The following is a 26,840-nucleotide window of genomic DNA, read 5'->3' on the forward strand; positions in this document are numbered from 1 at the left end:
TCACTTTGCTGTCCATGATTTTTGACTCCCAGATTTGGCAAATGCTGATACGTCGAGACTTTTACCACTGTTGCATTGTTCATATAAAGTCTGAAAATGAATAAAAACACAAGTATTCAGGTAAACACTGCTGTTTCACATATAGATTCAAACAATCTTTATAGCAAATGTTACAACTTGAAATAACTTCTCATTTGAAATATTAATATTACTAACTGCACTAAGATTTGTCTCAGAAATCAGCAAATAAAGATGCAATTAAGATCAACAGCTTAGTCCTAGCAGCTGTAATGCAGCAGTGCCTGAAAGAAAACACATACTGACTTAGTGAGAAAAAGTAGTATTTCACAAGTTTGAAGAGAACTTATTACCAAGATTTAAATCCACGTTCACTCCATTAACTGCCTCTGATGCAGAAACAGCAGCATAGAAAGAGGGATACTTTTATAAAGCTTGCTCATACTGAGTATTTAAGGAAGGAAACTTCATGTGAGGAAATCACAAAAAACAGTGGCCACAAGCATAGCCACATCACAATGTTGCTGAACAGATGTCTTCACACAAAAGTTTCAGGTTACCATTCAGAACAATGAATGAAAGAATCATCTACAGTGATAAATGACCCAACTTCAATAACGAATATGAGCCACTTTTGTATTCAATTATTTTAGGGTCAGATATTGTTGCTACAGAAAAGTCTGACAAAACAGAAGCACCGTCCACCAAAAAAACCCTATGGTGCCAGAAGTAGGAATACCCACAGACTTGAATAGGACTCTTCATGATGCCTGTCTTCTTTCAGAAAGAGAGATAATGAGAGTCAGGGCTTTGTTTGTCAATATCTTTAACATAGTAACAAGGAATTAGCTAGGACAAGTGGAAGATCACAGCCATTTTCTAACTTCCAGTCAGCCTAAAAAAAACAAAAAACAAACAAAAAAAACAAAACAAAACAAAAAAAAACCAACAAAACAAGCAGCCCAGTAAGGGCTGTTCTGGAGGAGACACAAAGGCCAGTCCAGATGGTGGGTATTGGAAATGAAGAGATATAATACAGATATACTGGGAGCTGAATGAAAAGAAACAGGGCAAGAATAAACCAAGATAACCACCTTTTAAATCTTCCAATTCAGGAGTAGGTAGAGATCACACACCACCCACAAACAAAAGCATGACAATACGCTATGATTTTGCAGCAGTGGTTAAAACTACAGTACATGCATCCCTTCGTCTTTCCTTACCAGACGTTTTACATTACTGCATGAACATGCAGTGCTAAGACAGACATAGGGAAAGCCAATTTACTTACCCTAGCAGCTCTGGAAATAGAGTTGGGAGAATTTAGGCCAACAAGCTGGCCAAGGATACGCTTTACTTCCTCTGTTGCTCCTTTTGCATTTGCAACACCTAACAGTTAATTTAAAATCATTAGAGCTGTATACAATTGTGTATAATTACCAACAAGTCTGTAAGACACCGACAAAAGGTCAGTTTTGAAATTAATGGTCTAAACATTAAAAATTATAAGTTTAAGTGAAGTCTTACATATAACATACATGGGTACCAAACAAAACCACCTACTTCAATACCAGCAAATGTCTATATACAAAAAAAGCCTTTTGATTTCTTAAACATAAAGTGCTATTTAACAAATATATTTTAAAAACAGACATACCTGTTTGACATTGGGTTTGAATTTGAACATAGGGATGTATCAGCAACTCTGAAACGGATATTCTTTGTTTAGGATTTCTTACTAAACAGCGCTGCAAACAAGAAGAATATTTTGCTTCAAAAATCAAGAGAATTAGTCTTAATTCCTAAGAATTATAATTGAAACTGTGGATATTTCAAGACCTATCAAATTCATGCCTAAACTTCTTACCGTCAAGTCACTAACAACCCTAAATATACCAAAAGATTACCCTAATTACTCTGTGAAGATAACTGCTAAAGAAGGTTGGATATTCTGTTTTACTCTAGCAACAACATTGGAAGAAGTTGTTGGCTCTCGTGTTTACATCTCTCTACTTTGAAAAACTCAAAATGATATTGGAATTTGAAAGTTGGGGATAAACGCTTCTGGATTTCACTTCGTTTCCTCCTGAGCAGCACGATTAGGGCTTTTGCATAAAACAAATAAGTGAAGTCTCAAATGCAGGCAAACATGCAGGATACGAGAAGGGGGCGAAGGCTGTACAAAAGCTACTCAATTTACTTTGGGTGGCTCAAAGGAGTTAGGCCAGACTGCTTTAAACATTTACTTACTTGCTACTGAGCTGAAAATGGACTTCTACTATAGAAACCATGAAATAGCTAGCTTTAGTTTTTTGGAAAAAGGCCTGTTACTATTAGCAGCAATTAACATTATTTGTTAAACAAGCTCCTCAAGTACAATTCATTCATTCAATTTAAGAAAATATGCTTTAAATAAAGAAGTTGCCATTGTTTGAATCAAAAATAATCTTCAGGGAAAATTACCTTTAGCACATCTTGAAGATCTTTCTCAGCAATATCTGGGAATTCTATTTCATAATGAGGATCAACAATAGCATACAGTTTTTTACGTGTATTTGTTATATGTTGAAATGGAGTCCTTCCATATGTCATACAATATAAAATGCATCCCAACGACCACACATCACTTTTTGGACTTATCTAACAAGTAAAAAAAAAAAAAAAAGTTTTCTCACTTAGGAAATGGTAACTGTACAGTTCACTTGATAGCTTAGCTCTTTTACATTGGATAACATGATTAACAGTGCACTGTTACCTATTAATACTGTACTATAATGTGACTTTCAGTAATTTTCAATAAGCAAGCTTTTTTTTTTTTTCCAAAGTTGTTTGAAAAAGTCAGCTTTAATAACTTAAAAGCCCTCAAGCTGAATAGCAGTATTCTGATTTTGGATATATTCATAAATCCAAATAAATATACTAAAATCACCTTGGAAGCCAGTAAAGCATCATAGGTATGCTTGTGCCCAAAGTGGGAAACTACAGTCCAGTTCTTCTAGGCTTTCAGGATTCAAGATCCAAATTCCAACCACCACATTTGGGCTGCTCTTTAAAGGAGGACTTTCCACTCCTCTTACTGAAGTGCTTTTAAAAAAAAGATGAAGTTGGAGGGTAGGGAGAAGTGGAGGGATGTGGAAGAGACATTGCATTGACTTAGCAGTATGATGGTTGGATTTTTACTGAAATGAGCTAAGAGCCAGAACAAGTCTGCACTTCATTTACAAGTTTTAAAGAATTTAAAAGGTAGAAGTTTTAAAGGCAAGAGATACAATCTTTTAATAGAGGAATCACTTACAAACCTCAATTTATAAAGCATTGTCCTGTATCTCACAGGATTCAAGATATGGCAGTGACACAGACATTATCCTAACCTTTCATTTAAGCAAACACAAAGAGCGTTTTACAGCATAAATTTTTTCTTACTTCCATTGGAAGATATCTAAGCCAGATCTACTTATGCAGAATACTAAAATACAGCTGTAAAGATACTAGCAATAGAGTAAAGAGCTCCATCAATTTTTGGAACAGACAAAACAGATGGCTATGAGCAATACAACAGGCAATCAAGAAAATGGCTAGAGAATGATTCCTTCAGTTGAGTCTATGGAAGACCCTGATTATAAGAATTGAGATGAAATGCTGAGATCTTGAACTACGGTACACGTGTCCTTTCAAGAACACAGTGCTCAGGTTAAACTTCTGACACAACAGGATATGGAGTATCCTGTGGTTTATCCCAAACAGCAGCAAAAAGAGAGAGACAAGCGATTGTCAGATGTCAGAAAATTTGAGGCTGGAAAGCAGGAAATGGAAAGCAGCCTCAGAAACTTTCACGAGGATTCTTTCAAAGAAATCATAAAAATGAGTCAACAAAAGCACTGAACACAGGATTAAGGCCTAAGGAGCAAACCATCCACAGCCAAAAATATGAAGAATTTCTAGAACAAATTAGACTGATAATTTAAAAGAAAAAAAAGTCTCCCTTTTCATTTTAAATACCATCAGTAGTCTTCACTATACAAAGCTATCAATAACTTAGAAACCCAAACCTCAGAACACACAGTGACATATTCCACAAAGTCTGATGCAGATCTATTATCACCACTGAATATCATTCATACTGATAGCACAAGATTGCTTTATACCATTCCTTGCACATTGAGACAGTTGTTTATTATTGGTTTACATTTAATACTTCTCAATGTCTTCTGTCATCTACTTCAACTCCCTCAAGTCCATGCACCTGTCTTACTTTCAATTTAATTCAATTCAGCACTTCTCTAAACACTCTCTGCAGAAAACAGAGTACTTAGCCTTCAAACTGCCCACCACCACCTTGGCATAGCGGATTTCTGTTTTATTTCAGCAGAAGATTTTGAAAAAGCTAAACTTTGAATTATATGCCTGAACTACACAGTATGCAGGACAGGAGGAAAAAAATTCACGTTACCTTAGATTGTGATTTCCCATTTTCTCCATAGGAAGATGACATATCTTGTATTGCTTCAGGTGGCATATAATTCATTGTGCCAACCTAGTAAAAATATTTAATGAGGCACGTACTTAATAAGTAGTTTGATTTTTCTCTTAAAGTACAGAAAAGCATATAGGAAATCAGTACAGTACTCATTCAAGCTGTGAGATCAACATAATCAACAAGTACTACAACATTTTCTGAAAGCTATACATCAATTTTCCAGAATTGTCACCTGTGAATCTTTAACGATGCTTGTCACATCTGGCTGCATTTGGTTTGCAATGCCAAAGTCAATCAGTTTTAACATTCCGTCAACTATCAGAAAGTTTGCTGGTTTAAGATCACTGTGAACAATGCCTGTAAAACAGTTTCAAGTCAATGCAAGCTGTTACTGAAGTATGTTCATTGCTCAGTTACCTGACCATTGCACAGAGAGAACATGCAGATCACTTGTTTGGTGATAACTAAATTACTCTTTGCAGATTTCATTTAAAGTGTTTCTTTTCATTCCCCCTAATTGGCAGTTAGACTCGCATAATAAATTCATAGTTCAAAGTACTAAAATCTTCAGTAACCCTGAAATAACTTCATGAATCTCAAGTTGAATAGTTTCTCTCAGTAAAGGATGGGCCATCAAGGGGATTTAGACCTATGCTGAAGGTGCATACACGTTCACTTAAAACAGAGTCAACATTTAGCTTCAGATTCCCAAGTTTTCCTTTGCTATGGCATAGGCAGTAGATTTTTAGTAGCTTTCATTTATATTAGAAGGAAGTAAAACAAGTACAGAGTACTATTTCAATATTAATGGATACAGTACAGTTGTAATAACAAAAAAAATCAGGAAATTAGACAAGATGTAGCTAAAAAGCAGGGAAACTAGAAATTTTAAGAGCCAAAACCAGGAAGAAAAAGAAGTTCACATCAGATCTACAACATCTATGTGACCTAAAAAAAAAAAAAAAAAAAAAAAGACAGGAAAAAACTAATAAAATATTTCTTAGTTAGCTGTTGCTGGTCAGGAATGCCATCATATCAACTGTTCTGCTTGCTTACTTCAGTTTACTTTTAACTAATTAGCTAATCTGGTACTTGGAAAAAAGAGTGCCAGGAAGACAGAAATAGCTTAGTTTAATATTTTTCTGCTTCCTTGATCTAGCAAAAGAATGAATCTAGTGAATGCACTGAAGATTACCTGCATTGGTGTCTTAAATGCACTCTGCTTGCTTTATAAACTATGAGTCTTGGTCATTCTTACTTCATATAATCAACTAATTATTCTTAATTTTTTTCAATCTTCACCATATTACACAGAAATAGAATACAGATACGTGCATTTTAGTAACGTGGGTAAGGATGAGAGGGAGCCTCATGAAATACAAGGAATGAAAAAGGTGAATTAAGTAAAGACAACAGATCTGTGCAGAAGCAATCAAAATTTCTTTGGAGAGGATAAGTGGTTTTAATGAGAATTTTATGGAGAACAAGAAGTTCCAGAAGCCTACACTGTAGTCCATTACATAAATCATTTTCTAGCTGTTGCAAGGAAATAGAAAACGAATGTCCTTACCCACGTTATAGGGATACTTGTTGATCCCTTTGAGTCAAGAGAGTCTACTTCAATAAAGATATGCTCACTTTGGTTTCATTGTTACAATACAGTAAATACCACCTTCAAAGATCACTAGGCTTACACCAAAACTGAAAGCAGTATCACCTCCAAAATTCACAACACCATCTGCCTAATAACCTATTCAAATACCAAGAATTATTCAAGAGTACCATGTTCATGGATTGTGTGAACAGCTTCCAACATATTTTTCCAATAGCTCTTCCGTTCCAGTGGATCAATATTCTTTTTCTTTTTCAGCCAGCTATTGAGATCAATGTTTCCACACTCCATTACCATGTAGATATGCTGATCAGTAATTTCACTAAAACAAAATAAATGTTAAAATTCAAGGCAGCTTTATTAAATCAATACTGCATTATATGAACAGTAAGTTTACTCACTAGCTATAAAGACGGATTATCTTATCGCTATGCTCTTGTAGTTTACTCAAATGAGCAATTTCATTCTTGTAGCTTTCAACAGTCTGCTGATCAGCTTCTTCTAGATTCACATACTTGACTGCATACAGCTGCTTCTTTTCATTCAGTACTTGAAACACCTGAAAAAACAGTTAATGCAATCTTAAGTCCAATTTATTTCATGGTCCTCCATTTCACCATAGCCAGAGTTTAAAAGGAAAGACATACCTTTTGAAAAGGAAGAAGCACAGTAAATTTACAGAAGATCTTGTTTGCTGAAATTAAAGTTTTATCAAAATTCATTGGTTACAACAGAAACAGGTAGGAGAAGAGAAGGCTCAGAGGGAATCTCAGTGTCTATAAATACCTGAAAGGAGAATGCTGAGAGAATGGAATCAGGCTCTTTTCGGTGGCACCCAGGTACAGGAAAAGAGGAAACAGGCACAAACTGGAACATAGGAGGTTCCCTATCTACATCAGGAAGCATTTATTTACTGTACAACTGACAGAGCTCTGGCCACAGGTTGCCCAGGAAGGTTGTGCAGTCTGCTCCTAGGAGATTTTGAAAAGCCACCTGGACACAGTCCTGGGCACTCTGCATGAGTAGGGGTTGGACTAGAAACCCCAACAATCTCAGCTTATTTTGGACAATTCTGTGATACCAGGAATTTTAAGACTCTTCATCTCAAAGATGATCTTCAGGAATGTAAAACAGTCTAACAGTAACTTAAGGCCTATGTAGAAAGCAAAACAAGGAAGTGGGCTGCCACCATCATTTACTAATCTAAGAGAAGATAGTTGAGTGATTGCTTTCTTATCTCTGTAGCTTCTGTTCTGTTTTCTAAGCAAATGCATTCAGTACACTTGTTTACTGTTTTCTTTATTTCAACACACATGGCTTTATTCTTCCACTGTTTCGACTTTCTATCTCTCCACTGAAATCAATACTTGTTTAACATTCTGAAATAGCAATGCCATAAAATATAATTCAGCGAACTCAGAACTCTGAAGAATAACACTGTAACACATCTCATCTGCATGCTATTCTTCCTTGCACCCATGAGAGAAAGTGTAAGCTTGGCCCTATAATTTTGTTTCAGGTTCTTTGTGTCAGCCAAACACAGCTCAAGCAGTATTAGATAACTACAGTATATATATTTGTATTAAATACCACTGTGTAAATGAGTGACTACATCTAAAAGGCTAATACAGCATCTTACCTTGCTTGAGCCTCCACTACCTATTTGCTTTAATATTGTATAAACTCTTCCTTTAACAGCAATGCATTCATTTGAAGGTATAGAAGCTGAAACCTGTGCACACACAAAAATAAATGAAAGTAACTATTGGTACATATGCATCAGAACTTGGAGGAGCTCTATTTCTATTTGTCTTGATCTTCCCAAACAAGGCAAAGCATACGAAAGAAACCTCAAATGTATCTACTAAAAGCAGGAGATTCCCACAGCATAACTTGTATAATGATCATCACAAGTTTACTAAGCAGCACAATTTCATACGCTTGTCCATCAACACATTGAGCACAGGCCTTGAAAAGGCCTTACAAAACTGCAGAATAGAGGTCATAAAACTTCCTGTCCTCCTAAAAATAAATGCAATTACCTATGGCCAGTTGAGTAATTCCAACAAAAGTTGCTATTTAAGCCCACCACAGCTGTATAATTATTCTATTTTGTTTCACATTTTTATTTCAAATCATTCAACCTAACCAGGATTACGTGTGTACAGAAATACACGAAGTGAAAATACATTTAATATCAGTTCTCCACTGCAATTTACCTCTGCCTTAAAGTCTCACATAATTCAAATTAGTGAATAGATCTAATACAGAATAAAATGTTTATTCTGTAGATAACTAAACGACCCTGCTTTCCCTTACTTATTCCACAAATATGAGTAACAACTTTAAATTAAAAATACATGTAATACACACATTCCCCCTAAAGAAGTCTCTAATGAAAACATGCTAAAAACAGTAGAAGACAGTTTAAAATTGTTACCTGCAAGCCCATTTGATTTTGAAATGTAGCTGCTGGAGTATGTGATAGAAAATATGGGAGCTGACTGTAGGGAGTAGAAATTTGATATCCTGGTGAAAAATTGTTCCTTACAATTGGTGTTCTGAAACTGAAGGAAATCATTGCTAAGAATATTTACATTTAGTTAGACTTCTTTTTAAATGAAGTTTTCTAAGACAACATCTCCATTCCTTCTTGAAAGTTAAACTCCATCAGCAATAGTTCAAATTCCTGCAGTATTCAACGATTAGCATTAAGATCTCTTCCACTTAGACTTAAAAGTCCTTAGATCTACAGAGTAACTGTAACAGAAAATATTTCTTTAAAACAGTAACCCTTAGTTACTCCCTTCTTCAGGCACCAGCTGGCACTCATAAGCTGGAAAGGGAAAGCACCATAAAAATAGAAGGGCAGCCCAAAAGACAAGGCAAGCTACAGTTATTCCTAAGCTTACTATTCTTTGTTGAAAACATTTAGGAATGAAATATGTTTTGTTTTGTTTTGTTTTGTTTTTTACTGAAAGTGAACATATTGAGACAGAGCTTCAAGATAAACATGAGAATTCTTGAGAATGTCATCTATGCTGCCTGTGAGCAGAAAGTAGAACATATATATTTAAGTAAACTGAAGATTGCAATAAATCCTCTATATATCTTATGATTTGTCCCCTTGATATGTCTACCACATATTTAGTTACATTAACAAACACATTTTCCCCTGTTTCATTCATTAATGGCACAGGATGAATCATGACTTACAAATAAGTATTTAAAGAAAAACTTGAGCATTACACAGATGGCACCAGGCTGCTTGAACCTTGCATTGAATGAAAAGCTATTAGTTTCTCAAACTCTAACCAGGGTCTTGCAATATTAATTTAGTGATTCAGAAACGTAAGTCACTCCATTTTTTAAATTAACCTGGGCTAAAACACCACTAATAATAATCTGAGTGATCAGTCTGCAAATATCAGAACTGGAGAACAATTTTATACACTTAGTACTCATTCTGTTGAGAGTAAAGTGACAAATTTTTCAGTCCTTCAATATAGTTCAAAGCACAGCTCTCACTGATCACATAATTACTCAACAATACTTCCTATACATACTTCTTATCTCCACTATGTACCCTGTAAAACAAATTTGATTTTCAGAAATTTCCAAGATGTCAAAAGGTGGAAAAAGGGAAGAAGCAAGCACAATTTCCTTGCAAACCACTTTTTTTTTTTTTTTTAATTAACCTACACCATGAGATGACATGCTTCACTCACTACAAACATTCCAACTCAACATACAGCATTAGAAGCAGTCAGGAATCTTTTTTGCTATCTGAACAAAAGAACTTAAAAATTAAAATCCCTGTTAAAAATCACTGAAGTAGTTCTGGAGACCAAATGGCTGTGCAATTAAATGACATAGCTTACCACTCCATATAATCAGCACATGTCGAGCTTGGTGTTCCACAAACATACAATAGCTCATTTTTCTTTGAGACAGCATCTGGTGGTGATAGTCTTCTTGAAATGGGGAGACCAGATTGCTCAAGACTTGATCGCTTTCCCTAAAGAAAGTAAACGTATTATTCCACACAAGAAGCCACCGTTAAGAAATCATTTTTCACAATATGTGAAAGTAGCTTCAGGTAGCAAACCATCACATATTCCTGTTACTTCACCTCTCTATAGCAGTTTTGCTGCATCACTTCTTGACTTGGCCATTTTTTTCTGGAGTTAACCCAGTTCAGTTTCACGTGATCAAATTGCTTTCTATAGCTTTCAGAAGAACTGGATTGCTGCTGTTGACTTTCCACGCTCCTTGGCTCTGGTATCTTCAGCTCTTGATACTGGAGTTTATTTTCTGAATAAATCAGATAATTAAAAATACTTAATATTCAGTACTTGAAACAGTTTCTGGTAATTTACCTCAATCTCTAGATACTTTTCCCCCTCATTTTCTACATCAGAATAAATGAGAATCATTGATTTACTGGATTCTGACATCTTTTACAGCAAGTGTTACTCACAAGGCATTAGTGTAATATTCAGTGTTAATATTCAGCTTGGTGCAGTTACATGGCAACTTCCCTAAAAAACTTAGAGTATTACTATAATAGTAACACAAATGCTCTGCATATGGGCAAAGAAAATATTTGTAAGGCCATATTCACCAGTCACACCCAGGGACACCCTGAGCAGGTTTATATAGCATTTAGGATAAGCTTGCTGCAATACTTCACATCAGAAGTCTGTTGCCTGTAGCAACAGGCAATCTGTAATCCAGTAATTACTGAAGCCAAAGGCATAAAGCAACAAGGTTGCTCAGTCAGATGGTTCCTTTTTCAGAGTTAACAGGACAAACTGCAGCAGAGCAGGCTGCAAATAGCATAGCTTGGGTGTTCCTCCAACTGCTTGTGCAGATTCATGTAACTAGAAAGTATATGCTAAACAGAAGTTGGGTGCAATTTTTAAAAGACCAAAAAAAAAAAAAAAAACCACCCCACAGTACTTCCTTTGGAAGCTTAAATAAAACACAAACGGGCAAAGTATGACCTGAAACCCAAACTGTTCACATGCAAACTAATGGGTAAGGTTTGGTGGTGTGGGTAGTTTTGATCTGTGTTCTTTTATTTAAGTTAGTTGGAGGGAAGGGGCTGAAGTTGAAAAATTGTTCAGATTAAGTTTTCCTCTTTCTTACCACAAGTAGTTAGGTACACGCATAATCCTAAATCCAACCTTGTAGGATTACACTACATTAGACATTTTCACTTACTTTCGTCAGAGTCATTATTTGCATCCTTCCAAGCTTTACCGTCCTAAAATACCTGATACAAGTCTGAGTTTTTTCTGGACTGTTATAAACATTAAGAGGCTTTTTCTAACGCTTCTTGTTCTATGTTGTGAGGTAAATCAGGGAATGGTCAGACCCCATGCATTGGGTAGATATTTCATTAGCACATAAGTTACTTGTAGAATACTCTCAAAATACATTCGGTTCTTAAATTAGAAATTTTTCTAAATGAATGTATTAAGTATTTTCAATAAGAATCTAAGCCAAATGATATGAAACTTAGTTTTCTTCTTCAAAATGAGCTTAAAAATTAAATAAAAGCATAACTGTGCTACCACTGCAGATAATCAAGGAACACAACAGTGAAAGGTAGAAGCATTACATTACTTAAAGCAAGCGCAATTACGTTAATTGAGAATGTAACAGTGCATTTGTCTGTGAAGTCTTTAGAGGCTCATTAAATCTCAATGTCATTTATTTAGTACAATTGCCATTCACATGAACCAAGGATTCCAGCAGTACAAGTTCATAAATCTGATGTAAATGAGCACATGGAAAGAAAAGTAAGAGATATTAAGTGGGTTGGTTGGCTTTTTTTTTTTCAGTGTCCTAAAAGAATGCAAACAACTTGTCATTTGACAAACTTCCATTTTCATACTTTTAAGAAACCTCTTAAGAAAACAGCAATGGACAACAGAGAAAGTTCTCTATTCTATAGTTTGTCCAAAGACTAAAATGAATGCATATGTTGTGATAAAACTCAGGTCAGAAAGACATTATTACAGGATAAGAAATGTCCAAAGTTACTTCCAAATGTCAAATCTGCTAAGATTTGCATGAGGCACTGAAGTTCACCAAATACAATAGAATGCAAGTGTAACTTAACAGGTGGAACAAAGACAAGGGAAAGAGAAACCTGACCAAAACAGAAGTGAGTGTTTGCATGTCTGAATTAATCTTAATAGGGAATTTCTCACATATAAAGAGCAGCAGAAAAGAAAACCTACTTTCTCATACTAACATATAAAGAGGAGAGAAAGAAGGGAATGCTGAATACAGTGGATGATGTGGATGTGCTACAGACAACGAGAACTGAGGGAGCTCTGGACTTTGTTTTCCCCCAAAACAGAAGACAGAATTGCAGTGATCTTTTAAAGCTTACTTCAGACAAAGCATCTTAAAATAAATTTGAAGAAACTAATTATGAAACAAGAAACTAATTATGGCATCCACATGGCAAACTACAAGCATATACAAGGAAAGCAAACTAGTATAATTTGAGTGCCAAAATAAAGCCTAAAAAGACAACACTCCATGAATGTTCTAATCCACAGTTGGAATTGCTGTGCTGGCAGCATTTTTACATGCTCAGGCTGGCAAGTCTTAACTTGAAACCCTATATTGATGCTATTTCAATACTTATTTACATAATTTTTATAATAAAATTAGGTATATAGAGTTAGCACTACACATTTTATTGGACATTTTATCTCAAGCCCAGTCAACCACACGCAGGATGGACACATTTGAGTTCTGAACAGTTATTGCAGTTTTTTCTGGCACTTCCACAGGCACCACTCAAAACTCATATTTTAATTGCTCTCAAACTCCAAGCGGATCCTTTTCTCCACAGAAGAATGTTTTCTTTAGCAGCCTATGTTTAAAATACAGAACAGCAATTTTTCAATACTTATTCTATTTCAACATCCCAGAACATTATATTAATAAGTTACCTTCTCTTTTCATCATAAGACTTGTATCTACTTTGTTTTTCAGAGTGACAGCTGAATTGGTAGCCATTTCTGAGCTGTTCTCATCCAACATCTGTAGCTGTACAGAATTTTTTTCTTGTAACAACTAAGAAAACAAAAAGCATGTTAAAAAGTAAAATGGTTCCTCAGTATAGAGCCCAAAAGACATTTCCATCTGATAAAAAATGACCAGCATACCGTAAAATAAATACATTTCAGAAAATAGTAGAGGATACACAAAGATTACTGATTCTGCTTTTAAACCCATTGAATACACTCAACTGCCATCACACAATTTGTTTAACAAAGACCTAAATGTTTTCCTTCTGGAAGGACAAGCCAAAAGTGCAAGATGCAGCTCAAAATTATACTCCATCAAAAGCCATGATTTATAGCTCCATAAATCATTTCACAGACTTCAGTGAATTAACATCGTGGAAATAGAATGCGTCCCAAGATAAAACTCCTGACTGCAGCTGAAAGAGTCCTGTAGTCAAGATGCAATCTCATTTCCTATTTATAAATAATAGGATGAATTTTTCAATCTTCCTCACCCTGTGCTCTTTCTCCCATCAGATTCACAGAGAGCTTTTTCTTAACACCTGATTACACATAATACTATTCAGTTCTGAAAAGTACAATGAACGTTTCTGTTCACAACTGATTGCTTAACAGAAAAATCCTACTGTATTACTTAATCAGACTTGAAGTGTTACCGTTTTTTTTCTAACAACATCAGACATCCAGCTAGGGTTCATTCTGTCCATCTGAAAAATATTTATATTACCTTTGAGTCTGCCAGGTCACATGAATCATTCTCACTCGGTTTTGGTTCAGAGAGTGGAAAAGGTGGAATCAAGGCTGTACATTTGGAGCTAGATGTTTGCCTATTGAAATAATACTGTTAATTGCATAACATGCAAACATAACAATTGTATTTCGTGAGATAGATGAAGACAGTTGTGTGAAGTTCAAAAACCATAGGAAAATGGGTCCACTGACAGCTAAGTGAGAAACAACACAAGTCTTGCCACTATCATCTCATGAAGTGACTAACTGGTTGTCTTCTACTGCAAACGGTAATAAAGTACAGCTAGCAAACAATAGGCTTCAAAGTAAACTTCAAGCTCTGGAACACACAACAACAACATGGTGTTTAAGTTGGTAGATCCTTCTGCTGCTGAGCAGTTACATTAAAATAAGCATAGTCGCTTTCATAATAGAACTAACATATGCATCAGTAAGTCTCCATTGTTATGAAAAATTATAACAGTATGGCTAGAAGAGGTTTTAAAAATATTTTGGAAAATAAGACAATCTTTGGAACTAGAATTACAAATCCCAACGTAATTTTCAACAGAAATCATTTTTGTTTTAGTCTCTGCCTCAGTTGAGGCTATTGATTTGCTGGAATAAGAAATTGAAACATGCTGCTATATAAACAATCTCAGCATTATATTAGGAAGATGTTTAATATCTACCACAATTACAACTATTTATCAATCTTTAACTTTTAACATTATTAATACCTTATATTCCCACTGTCTTATAAGAAAAACTATGCCCACTGAAAAGGAGAATGGAAGCCTGCTGCATTGCAATAAAATCAAGCAACCATACCTTTTCACAACACCAGCTGTAAGAGGGACATCCATCTCCTGCATCACATCATCAAAATCAGTTACTAGTTTAACAGGAATCCTCCCAAAAGGGCAGGCCTAAGAGTAAATCACAAGTTACCAAAAGCATGAAGTATTAAAATTTTAATATTTTGAAAGAAAACAACTTATGTTATATACCTGGTTAGTTCTGTTTAGTGGCCTTAATGGATTGTGGAAACTAACCATAGAATCAAGTTCTTGTGATTTCTCTTCCCTGAAGGTAAAATAAGTAAATAAATAAATACAGTAGCATACAGCTTTCTTTTGTAAATATTTTAAGAGATAAGAAATAAAGCCATTACCCAAGAAGAAGTTTAGCAACAGCAGAAGAATTTTCAGTAGACTCATTCCTTTTTATATTTCTCTGATTGCCAACTATGTTCTGAAGTCCAGACTCTTGTATACTTGATACTGTAGGTAAATTAGTTAGAATTGTTCAGACAGTATAACAGATAACATTTCTAAAGAAAAGCATTTGTAACGATTTAGAAAGAAATACATACATTTGCAGTAATCTAATATCAATATATAATATCATTATTTCCAATAAATCTAGGCATACATTTTATACAATTTTAAAAGATTTACAGCCAGAGAGAGATATCTAGAACAGGCACAAAGTGACATGCAACAGCTAAAATATATTAGCTGCTTGATTTCTGCAGAGCTATAACTGTAAACTACTTCAAAACAAAGGGAGATTCAACATATTCAAAGACTATCCAAGCAATTTAAACTTTTCACTCAAAATCCTCAACCACTGTGCAGAAGGAAAAGAACATTCAAAGAAAATACCAAACAGTGGTTCAAGTAGCATAACAATGAATGAGGAAGAAACAGCAACTTTCAGGACAAGCCCATTTTCCAGATCCCCTCTCTGAAAATAAGCCATCACTCCAAAACAGCACTATGTGAGAATGAATATGAAGCTTGTCCTATACGGATTCATCTGGAAATTTAGATTTTTGAAATTCTGAAATTAACTTTTCAAATTAGGACTCTGTTTATTCCACATCCACATCTAAATAACCACAATAAATCCTAAATTAAGCACCAAAATCCAGCTTGTCCCAATGTTACTACCTCAAAGGTGCAACAACATAGATAAACAAGTTCTCTGCTACTACTACAGAGACTCAGTAACTCACTACCAAAGCCTGTTTGTTGGACCTTTCTCACTTGCATGCTAACATCACACGTACAAGAGTACTCATATATCAGAACAATTAAACTGAATTAGACAAAGTAATTAGTTGGGTCTAAGTTGACTACCTGATTTTGCTCAGGGCAAATTTGAGAGTGCTCTTACAAGCCGTGTTCTACTACTGCAACTTCATAAAAGATACAGAAGCCAAAAGCAAGCTTCAGTAGCCCCATCTCAACCCAACAGAGAATCTCACTCAGTCATGAAGGACTTGAGAATACTTATCTGAAGTTGTACATTAACCTTAGAACAGAAGTCTAAAGCCAATCTCTACTGAACACTGCAATGCACATTCCCATCATCCAAACTATTTTTGAGTTAAGCTGGAAAATAGAAGGGAAGGTAACTCCTCAGGGATGAAAAAATTATCATGAGAAATCTGAACAATAAACATACCAAGGTACATCACACTTCAGCAACTTCCTCTGCACACAGTGCATAACTGTGGTATAATATAGAAAGAAAATTTAACTCTCCATTTAGGGAACACTGAAGTATGAGCTGTTTTAAGAGCTTCAGATGGATACTAAACCCAACTTCAGTTTATCACCCTGATGAGACTCTTTGAAATTACCATCTGATTAGTCAGATAAACAGCTAAGCTGATCTACGACACAAGGTCATTAAAAAAAAAATACACACAACAGAATATGCATTAAACTATTTATGGGAAGATCTTCCTCATCGTGTAGACCTTGTCATCATTACAGGGATTTATTGCCTGACCAAACAGAATCCATGGTTATCCACTACCTTCCAAGAAATCCAAGCTTAAGGACTTTCATTTTCACATACAATTTTGCCTAACATTTAAGTTCTAGAGCAATTAAAGTTAACTCATTTCTACTTTGAACCCTCCCCACGTTTCTTTCTGTCTTCAGCCAGCAGAAGCTAGACTTCCAGCAGATGAACACTGACATTTTAGCTATTTCTAGGGTTTTTTGTGAACTACTCAAGTCAATATATACTATTTAGTCAAATAGTTCAAAACAAGTACTTCAAACATATAGAGTTTAACACTGAGAATAGCTTTGAATTGTCAGTTGACCCATTCAGTATCATCATTCTCATACTCCCATAAATATCTCCCATGCCTTTTTCTCCCCTGTATTTCATGCCCAAGTTTACTATTGGACTCTCACATTCAAATGATCTACAATACTTTAATTTCTTCTTGGTTTGAGACAGCCTCTCTCTCATCCTATTCAGAACATTCTGAAAAAACGTGGTTTTTTATTCCTCCAAATCATCCCCAGTATGTCAGATATTTATATTGTCATCCATGAAAGAAAGAAGGGGAGGCAGAATTAAACCAAAAGCTTCTAGACTTGCTGAGGTTTTTATGTTCGCATCATTACTCTACAACTGCATGCAATTCTTGTCCAAAGCTTTCTGAACAATCTTTCCATGTGTGAAGAAATGCATTACACAGCATTACTATCTTTAAGTAAGTTTCAAAAAGCAACTCTTTAAGCAAGAATATTAAATAGACAAGTCTTAAATGCCTGTAGATTAAGAGATAAGCCTTTTTATTGCTCCAGAAGTAACAAAATTCAACTAAAGCAAAGCTCAGTGATTTAAATCATCTACGTTGCTGCAATTCTAGTGTGTTATTGCTTTTTAAAACTTTCATCTTTAAATAGTTGCACTGAAACGCAGCACTTTTCAAGCACTTACTGTTACAAATTACCATAAACTAAAACTAGATGAGTCCACTCTTCCCCTGAATTCTTTAATTCCTAAATGGCAGATAAGCCTTTTGCACATATTCTTTCACAGGTATACCTGTAAGATTTGCAGTAAGTAAAGCAAATAATATCAAATACAAACTGCACTCTCCATGAAGATTAACTTATCCTGGGACACAGTTCATCAGATATGCAATTGATGTCAGTAAGAAAACAAAGCTTATTAAAAACAAACACCATGGCTGAATAATACTGTAAGCGCTACCAAATACTTACTGCCCCCTCATAACCTTTCATATTAAGGTCAACTTAAAAGGAAACAGCAAATCTCTATCATGCTTCTGAAGATAGATCCCTCATGAAATCAGATATATTTTGCACTACTTCTGTCCTCATATAAAGCAAAAAATACACTCTTCACAAAAAAGTTTACTTTCTGATGACTCCTGAGAAGAGATGGAACCAGGTACTGAAGAATTAAGATGGAGAATAGACAAATTTGACTGTTTATTGGACAGCAATGGATTTTGAGTTTGTATCTACAAAGGACAAACGCTGAAATAATTTTTCCATTTAGCAGTACAGAGTGCTTAAAATCAATCAGTATTTTAAGAGATTGCAATTACCTGCAAAGTTCTCCTTTTCCTCATCTGAAAGCAACTGCTTTTTTTGTGAATTAAAGTTTTGTAGAGCAGTTTCTAACATTTCCAATGGAACAGCAGAGCACTCCACAGCTTTCTGAAGGAGCTGTTTACACTTCTTCACATTTCCTAAGTAATAAAGAACACAACATTAGAGATAAAGCAAATGAAAACAATTGCACAGTAGCAACATGGTCTTTACAGACTTTTTTCTTTGGAAGACATAATTATGTTTATGGTGTCATATTAATTTTCCATCATTCTCTCAAGGCATTGTTAAGTCTGCACATTACCCCTTAGTTTCCCACTTTTGGAACACTGCCTAGAAGTACTTACAAATAAATCACATAAGCCAGTTCTTTTTCTACAAGTAATTGAGCCTCAAAATATGATTTATGACTTCATAACTGCATTCTCAGCATTTCTTCAGCATTAGAACCATAAGAAAACAGAACACAAAAGCTGAAAATCAGTCATTTTCTCTGCAGCATAAGAGGTTTACGGACTTGCACTTATCTGACCAGATATAAAATTATATGTGTATTATAAAATATCTTTAACACACTTAAGAATCGAGGTTAAAAACAGCAGTTGAGTCAAACACCATCAATACAGAATGCACTACAATTCAGAAACGAAGGGTGAAAAGGGATGATGAGTTTGCTTTTGTTTTAGTTTTGATCTTGTGATTCTTTAATTAGTTTTACATATTACTACTTGCCATAAGCTAAAATAGAAGTGAACAGATAGGCTATATTTTACCACAGGACATCTTAAAGCATTTGGTTTGCATGTATGAGCATATATACATGTAGCTATAAAAAAGTATCAGACATGAATAAAGAAATGAATGCACTGGGACCAAAATCTTCCCCTTGGCTTTTGTTCAGAAAGCATCAGGAGAAAATGACGCAATGTTGCTACAGCTGTTAATATACAGCTGTACCTTAAAGTTCTTGATGTCTTATTTCTCATTTGCAGAGCAACAAAATGTAAAGTACTTCAACTGTACAGACATAGCACCTGTAAGAATAAGTTTTTATTACGCTCTAACATCTCTCCATCATCTCTAACATCTCCACATCTCTAGCACTCAAAACTCCACTGATAACTGAAGGTGAATGTCAATGTTGCCTGCAGTTAAGATTGGAGCCAGAAGGGCAGAACTTACGCTCAAGTAAGCAAATATAAGAATAAACCTTAGTATTGACATGGAAACAAGTAAATGTTAAAGTAAAATTGTCTGATTTCATTTAGGTCTATTTTGTGCATAGTCACAATGACTGTTTTTTAAATCCCTTGATCAAACACCATTTTTCTCCCAAATCCTTAGCAAGTGTATAGGGCTTTTTGCAGAAATGTTTTTTGTTGGTATGTTGGGATTGTTTGCAAACCCCTAATCAGTTATTATAACCATGGGTAGAATGCTAACTATGCAGTTCATTAAGATGACATGATATTCAGAATGAGAATAGTTTATCTCAGCATCACATGGAATAACTAAGAATATGAGAAAGGCACCTACATTTAAAAAAAAAAAAAAAAAAAAAAAAAAATCATTCTAAAGTCCTTAATAGATGGGAAACAAAGGCAAAGAAGCAAAGCCAGAAGTGTCTTATGAGCCTGCCAGGCTCACGAAGAAGCCTGAATGGTCTACACTTAAGCAACACACTTCATAGACCCAAAAAAAGAATTTTAATTACAGTCATGAGCTTTGAGAAATTCACAATAATCTTGCTTTAAGCACCCAATCCCAGACACAAAAGGAAAATACAGCTTCTCATCTGGCCTATTTAAACAAAAAGGGTCACTTTTGTTAGTCCATTTTCAGGTCATGAGCTTTCAGTTTATAAGCAAATCAATATCATGGTCAAACATTGTTTCAAAATTTTCACTTCAGCTTTCTCTCACAATTTCACTCAAAACAAGTGAAGTATAATTTTTCATCCTAATGCAAAAGGGAAAAGATTCCTTCAGAACCAAATTGCCAACGCACTGCTGAAACGACCTTGCTGAGGAGGTACCAGAGCATGTGAATCTTCCCTTTTCCTTTGGTCATAACTGGACAAAGCTCACTGAAACGCAGCAGCACTCTTTAACTATGTAGCATCCACATGCTACTCCAATCCTGTTTGAAGCACCAAGCAGGGAGATTGCCAAACATCATATCAACCTGATCAAAGGTAACAGATACAAATCAGAAACCACACAAGAGATAAGACAAAGCCAAAATGTAAATTCCTTTGGGATTAGGATTTCATTTCGTGTTGACTGCTGTCAAAGTAAAAAGGAAAAAAAACCACGATTGCATGAGCATATCCCTTAACTGTGGGGTTACTAAGTTCATGAGTGATTGTGACAGAAGGATGAAATTTAGTTATTAGTAATCGCTTGTAACATTTCTACATTTTAATTAAGTTATACAGTGGGTTTTACACTTGCAATGAGTATTTACCAGTATCTTTACTATTGCAGTACTATCAGTTTATCACCTTAATTAACCAATAATTTGTCTTGTGAACATTGTATGTAATCAGTTTAAATACTGTTTATAAAGCTCAAAATAACAAGCAATGCTGGTCACACAACTGACTAATCTGAAAAAATATGGAATTTAAAATCAGAGATTTAAGATTTGTCCTCTCCTCCCAGCTTTGTAGAAAATAAATACTCGACTCAGTATTCTTCCCCAGTTATTTTGTGGCAAGCGTTTTCTGAGGAAAAATTCCATGGCCTCTCCTGTCCCATTACAAATGGGACATTGAAATCAAGAAAAAAAAACAGAAATACAGGAAATTAGTATTTACTCATTGGTTCATATGAAACGGTTCAATTTATTGGACATACTTCAAATATCTAAGTTGTATCCTAAAAGGTAGTAAAACAAAGGAATGCTGAAGTCTATTCTCCACACAGTAGTCCTGTGTAAACAGATGCAAGCATGAAAAGGAGTATCTAATAAAGTGTATTCAGAATCCAGATTGTAGATTAGTTTTATCTATTGTAGTAAATTCAGTGGAGAAATTCTCATATTCAGCAGTTCTGCTGCCAAGTACGCAGGTCACCCCCCATACAGAAAAGAGAAAGCAAAATAAGTTAACATGAACTTCGTGGACTAGTGGCCCACAGGATGGGGGATATGTTATTCTAAGGGATCATTTAGTCTAAAATGGTTTAGTCTTCAGTCATCTAGAAACTGAAGAGGTATAAATCCTGAAATCATCTAAAACATCAAGATCTTTTCTGAGTGCCATGAATTGGATTTGGCCAGCAATGAAGCTTTCACCAGTCATTCACTCTCTCCTCGCCCCAAAAGGGCAAGGGAGAGCTAGAAGAGCAAAACCAAAAAAAAAAAAAAAAAAAAAAAAACCACAGCAACAACAAAACCAACTCATAGGTCAAGATAGTGCCTAGTAAAAAAAAGAAAAAGTAGGGAATAAGACCAATAAGTCACACAAAGCAATCCCCAGATCCTGCCAGCAGATTGGTGTCCTGCCAGTTCCCAAGCAACTACCATGAAAAGGCTACCCCCGGTTTTTACTGCTGAACATTATATTATCTTCCATAGAACATTCCTTCAGTCAGTTTGAATCAACTGTCCTTTTGCTCACAGCCAGCACACTCAATGTGGTCAGAAGCAGAATGAGAGCAAAAGCCTTGAGATTGAGCAAATGGCGTTCAACGGCAGCTAAAATGTTGGTGTGTTATCAGCATCGTTAACAAAAATACACAAACCTAAAAAGCCAGCACCTATGACGAAAAACCTCCACTCAAGGCAGATCCAGTACACCCAGTAACAGCATAAACTATTTTCAAGAAACCTGCTCTCAGTGCAACTAATCCTACTGGAGACAGACAGTTCAAATATTACATTCACATCATTGAATCACAGAGTTGAGTTGAAAAGGACCACAATGATCACCTAGTTTCAACCCCCTGCCATGGGCAGGTATGTCAACCACTAGACCATGCTGCCCAGAGCCACATCCAGCCTGGGACATCCACAACCTCCACTATTTCTTCATTTTTTTCATCCATTATTCTTCCATTTTCTAAAAAAGAAATGTTATCACCGTGTCAAAATGGCTTGCCTAAACCACTGCAGTAAACTTGACAGAGTACCATTCTATTTTAAACACTGACAAAACTAACTCCTACTCTCTGACTTGATGGGAATATGACTTCCATGACACTGTGAATGAAGTTAGCTTACTACTAGTATTAAGCAACAGAAGATATCATTCATCTCCACTGTCCCAATACCAACTTTCAACAGCAAAACAGGAAACAAAAGCAGTCAAGCTACTTAAAAACTTGAGCAACAGGAAAACTTGTATCAACCAGATCACATTTACAGTTCAATGTTTTGTTGAGCAAAATACAAAGATCTACAGTTGCTTTTTGGAAAGATGGTCTTCCTCACAAGTTTGAAGTATCTAAAGGAATATTATCACCTAGATTTGATAATCATCATCATTTTTCACACCACTAAGAGCCTCAAATTTGTCAATGAAGTCAAGGCTTTAAAACAGCTAATTTTCACCTTGTTTCAAAGTTTTTTTCTAAAAAGGAAAAAACTAGTAATATCTGTATGTAATGGTATCAGAAATGAAGACACTAATTAAATTTAAATCAAAACAAGATCCAGTTATTTCATTTTCTGACAATACCTATCAGTTTCCTTGCAAAATGTAACGGCAGAGGTTTAAAAGACAACCTAGAGCAACACAAGACAGCAACAAACACCTTCTTTTACATACCTTGTGATAGCTCAAACTGTGCAAAAGCCACATGCACAAAAGCAAATTTCTTGCAGTTCAGTCTGGCCAGATGAAATTGGTCTCTTGCCTCCTCTGGATCTTGAAGACTGTAAAGACAGCATACCACTAGTTACAAAGCATGGAATCAAACACATACTAACATTCTACATTTTTTTTTCAGAATCATTAATGAATCATTCGTGAAGTACATATAAGCAAAGAGTCTTTAAAAGATATCTAGTAATTGAAATAAATTAAACTGACCCTTTCCAAACAGAAAAACGTGCTCAAATATGAAAAAAGACTGGGTGCTCATTTTGAGGAATAGCATCAATAGTAATAAAGAACACATAGCTGTTTTTCCCCCCCAAGAGTACTCATCAACACCTTCCAAGCTGCATGCTGACACCAGATAATGGGGACCTTTCTCTAACTGCATCCACTTCTACACTAAGAGGCTGCAAAACAGGATGGAGGGATAAGGGAGGAAAATAGGGAGCAATTACTACATTGAAGATATTTGATTTTGAATATGTGGGGAGGAAAAACTTCAGTTTTTCCTGAAGTTTGTGTGGAACAAAAAAGCATCGTATAAACCTTGAAAAACAAGTGACCATCAAGAAAGATCTTTCCATATCTTTAGAAATAGAAGGTATTTCTGATCTATATTTTACTCCAACACTTTAAAAGAAACCACTTCCATCTTCAGGATGCCATGTATTCATAGCAGGATGTTATTCACTCCTGATTGTTTACCAGCAGCAGATTCAACCAATAACTAAAACCACACAATAGAAGTAAAAACCAATGCAACAAAACCCATGGAGATGACAGTACAGAAAAAGAAGTAGACTAAGACCAAAACACCTGCTAGAGTTGTACTAAGAGGGGTATAAAGAACAAAGCGATACTAGCTATATGCACTGAGACTTCTACTGTTAAAGATTACCACGACATTGAAATGCAGCTCTTCAAAAATATCTTCAATTTCACAGTACTTAGAGTGCCAATAGAACTTCTTACAAAAAATTATAATCTTGCCCTAAAATAGGTCTGAAAATACGTGAATAATCACAGTTTAAATTTGCACTAATCAAAGCAGTAAACTACAAACAGAACTCACTTCATAAGTTGTAAAAGTATAGAATGGTATTTTAAAAATACAGAATCATTCTTCCAACCCTAAAGGTGTATTTAATATAGCTGGGATATGCCTTTCAGAGTAAGGGTGAAGGAAGAACAGGCAATTGGAGACCACTGGAGTTTGGCTGGATGAATTCAATAATAGCAAGCTGTCTACCACACAGCCACAATAGAACATTTATAGGAGTCAGAAATAATCCTGAACTTAGAGTTTAATATTTGCTAAACTATGATCTTTGTTAAAGTTCTATATCAGATTTCCTTCATATAACTTCTGAGTTACAGTGTAAATCTGAAATTAGAACGAGGTGTTTCGCGCTGCTTTCCCCCATGAACTTCACATATATTGTCCAGAAAGATCACCAACATCTCTACATCAAATTTCTCTGAAGAATCACTTTTCATTAGCAAATACAACAGATGCAAGCACTATAGAGCACCCAAAGCTGCTCAATTTCAAGGAGCCGGTAACAAGAACACACCATATTATTTTACCACCATGAAAATCCAGAAGCCATTGATGAAATTTCTTGTACTGGAAACTGAAAATTTGTACTTACGCTTTCAGCTCTGCAAATCTCACAAGGATGCGAGCATAGTTCTCATCCTCACTATGCTTTTCTGCAGGTAGTGCAGTTACTGCTTGACTGTAGCGACCAATGAGTCTATTCAGTATACTAAGGTCCATGTGAGGAACACCCTTTTTCTCCAGCCGAAGCAAAAAACACAGCCAATCTTCTGGATTATTTGTTGTCATCATTATTCGATTAACAGTTCCAGAGTTATCTGACAGAAAAATAACACAGCAGAATAAAACATAGCCAATACAAATAGAAGAAAAAAAGTTTTCATGCAATACTAGCCTTATGGGGTTTTTGTTTTTTTCTCCCCCTCTATCAATTGTTTTTTTTTTTTTTTTTAAGTAGGGAGATTAAATGTACCTCATGGTCTCTAATACTGGAGAAACACTACAGTTTAAAACCTTTTGGTTAATAGTTCTTTTTCCTTCAGTTGCATACCTGAAAGAAATTACAAACACATACCTGTTGTATCAGCTGATATTTTAGTACAGTTCAGTTCATCTGTGATATTGTCTTCATTTTTGTATTTGTTTTTCAAGTCTCTAACCCTACTCATGATTGAAGCAATTCGTGGCAATCCTCTTTCACTTAGATCCTCCTCCTCCTCCATCTGCAGACAGAAGGTGAAACCAGGGAAGTTACTGAAGAGCCCAGTTGTAACTGGCATTAACTGGAATCAACACAGGTGAGTCCCTCACTTATATTTTTCAAATTGAGACTTACATTAAATAACTAGTCTAACAAGACTTGGTTAATTTAGTCACACAAGTAAACTTCATAAAAGTCAACTTCAACGAACAAAAGCATTCAATACACTTCACTGGTCTGCCCAGATGTTAGTCCATGCATCACAGTCGCCCTTCCCAATAAAGTGTCTTAACTGTCCAAGAGAAGTAGTACCTGAACATATAGGATTATTTTATTAACCTACAACCTAAATCCACAGTTTTGCATCACTAGGAATTTCTCCTTCTAGCCACACATTCTGCCACACCTCTCAAACAAACAGTAATAGAACAAGGACTTGTCAGACTTCATGGTGACCTGGCTCAGAGATAAACTCCACAAAAAATTAATCTCACTTTAAAAATAGGGATAGGATTTATAATATATACATATTTTTACATTATTCATTATTACCTTGGTGTTTTGGCTTAACTGTCTCATCTACCACAACTCCACCAAGTGTAAACATGTTTTACACAAGAAAGTTTGATACTCTGAACTAGAAGTTTCAACAATTCTCATTTTTCTCCATTTCCATAACAGGTATAACTTACAGTAGAGGTAGTAACCATGTTGTAGTTATGACTCATCTTTCAGCCTTATTTCTTCCCTCCATGGGCAAGATAATTTTCTTTTTTTAATACAGATATACAGGTGGATGGTGAGACACTCAAAAATATCTGTATATTTGGGTTGGTTATGCCTCAATTTTAACAAAATTCTTCCTTAAAGTAGCACTAATTGAAAAACATGCAGCATTTGTTTATATTACTGAGCTTCTAAACCAAACGTTTTGAAACATCTCCCCATTTTAGTCCACATTACTTTTTCCTGCTGCAAAATTTTACATCCTAGGCCTCACTTCAAAATAATTCTAAGATATTACACAAACAGTGAATGTAGTGAATAAAGGTGAACCAGAAAATAAGCAACAAATTACTATACAGCATTGCTTGTAATAAATATTATAGAATGTTTGCGTTTAGGTATAAGTCGATGAAAAGTTGCTTGAAGGGAGAATTAAGATCTATTTTAGATTAATTACAGAGAAGCAACAGAATGGAATAAGAAAAGGTTCATCTATCCACCTCCAAATCCCACTTACTAAAAGATAAGCTTTTCACTCTTTTTCAGGAGTCTCAAGATTAATTTTTAGAGCAGTTATCATCCGAAGTTCGCACTTCTTTGAAAGCAGCAGACTCGGCTCTTCCTAGAGACCATCAACCAGAAAGTTCGCCATGCTTACAGAACTTCTTTATACAGCAGAAGCTGCTGTAACTTATATCCTTCCTGCACTAGAAATAGCTATCAGGAATGTAAAGCACAATCCAATC

General features: G+C 35.3%; 1 protein-coding gene across 1 annotated transcript; it reads right to left on the reverse strand.

The window, feature by feature from the left end:
• On the reverse strand, window positions 1-25,390 carry TTK (TTK protein kinase; the record flags this gene model as incomplete). The annotated part of the gene is made up of 21 exons (XM_079550151.1): window positions 1-90; window positions 1,310-1,407; window positions 1,676-1,766; window positions 2,482-2,658; window positions 4,469-4,552; window positions 4,728-4,852; window positions 6,278-6,429; window positions 6,509-6,666; window positions 7,747-7,839; window positions 8,548-8,674; window positions 9,989-10,125; window positions 10,240-10,421; window positions 13,085-13,208; window positions 13,890-13,989; window positions 14,723-14,820; window positions 14,902-14,977; window positions 15,066-15,174; window positions 18,282-18,425; window positions 23,057-23,163; window positions 24,760-24,985; window positions 25,243-25,390. The coding sequence occupies 21 exons, from the start codon at window positions 25,388-25,390 to the stop codon at window positions 1-3; spliced, it is 2,646 nt and encodes an 881-aa protein (XP_079406277.1).
• Between the last annotated feature and the right edge of the window lie 1,450 nt (window positions 25,391-26,840).

Source organism: Tetrao urogallus (assembly GCF_951394365.1).
Source record: "Tetrao urogallus genome assembly, chromosome: 2".
NCBI classification, from domain to species: domain Eukaryota; kingdom Metazoa; phylum Chordata; class Aves; order Galliformes; family Phasianidae; genus Tetrao; species Tetrao urogallus.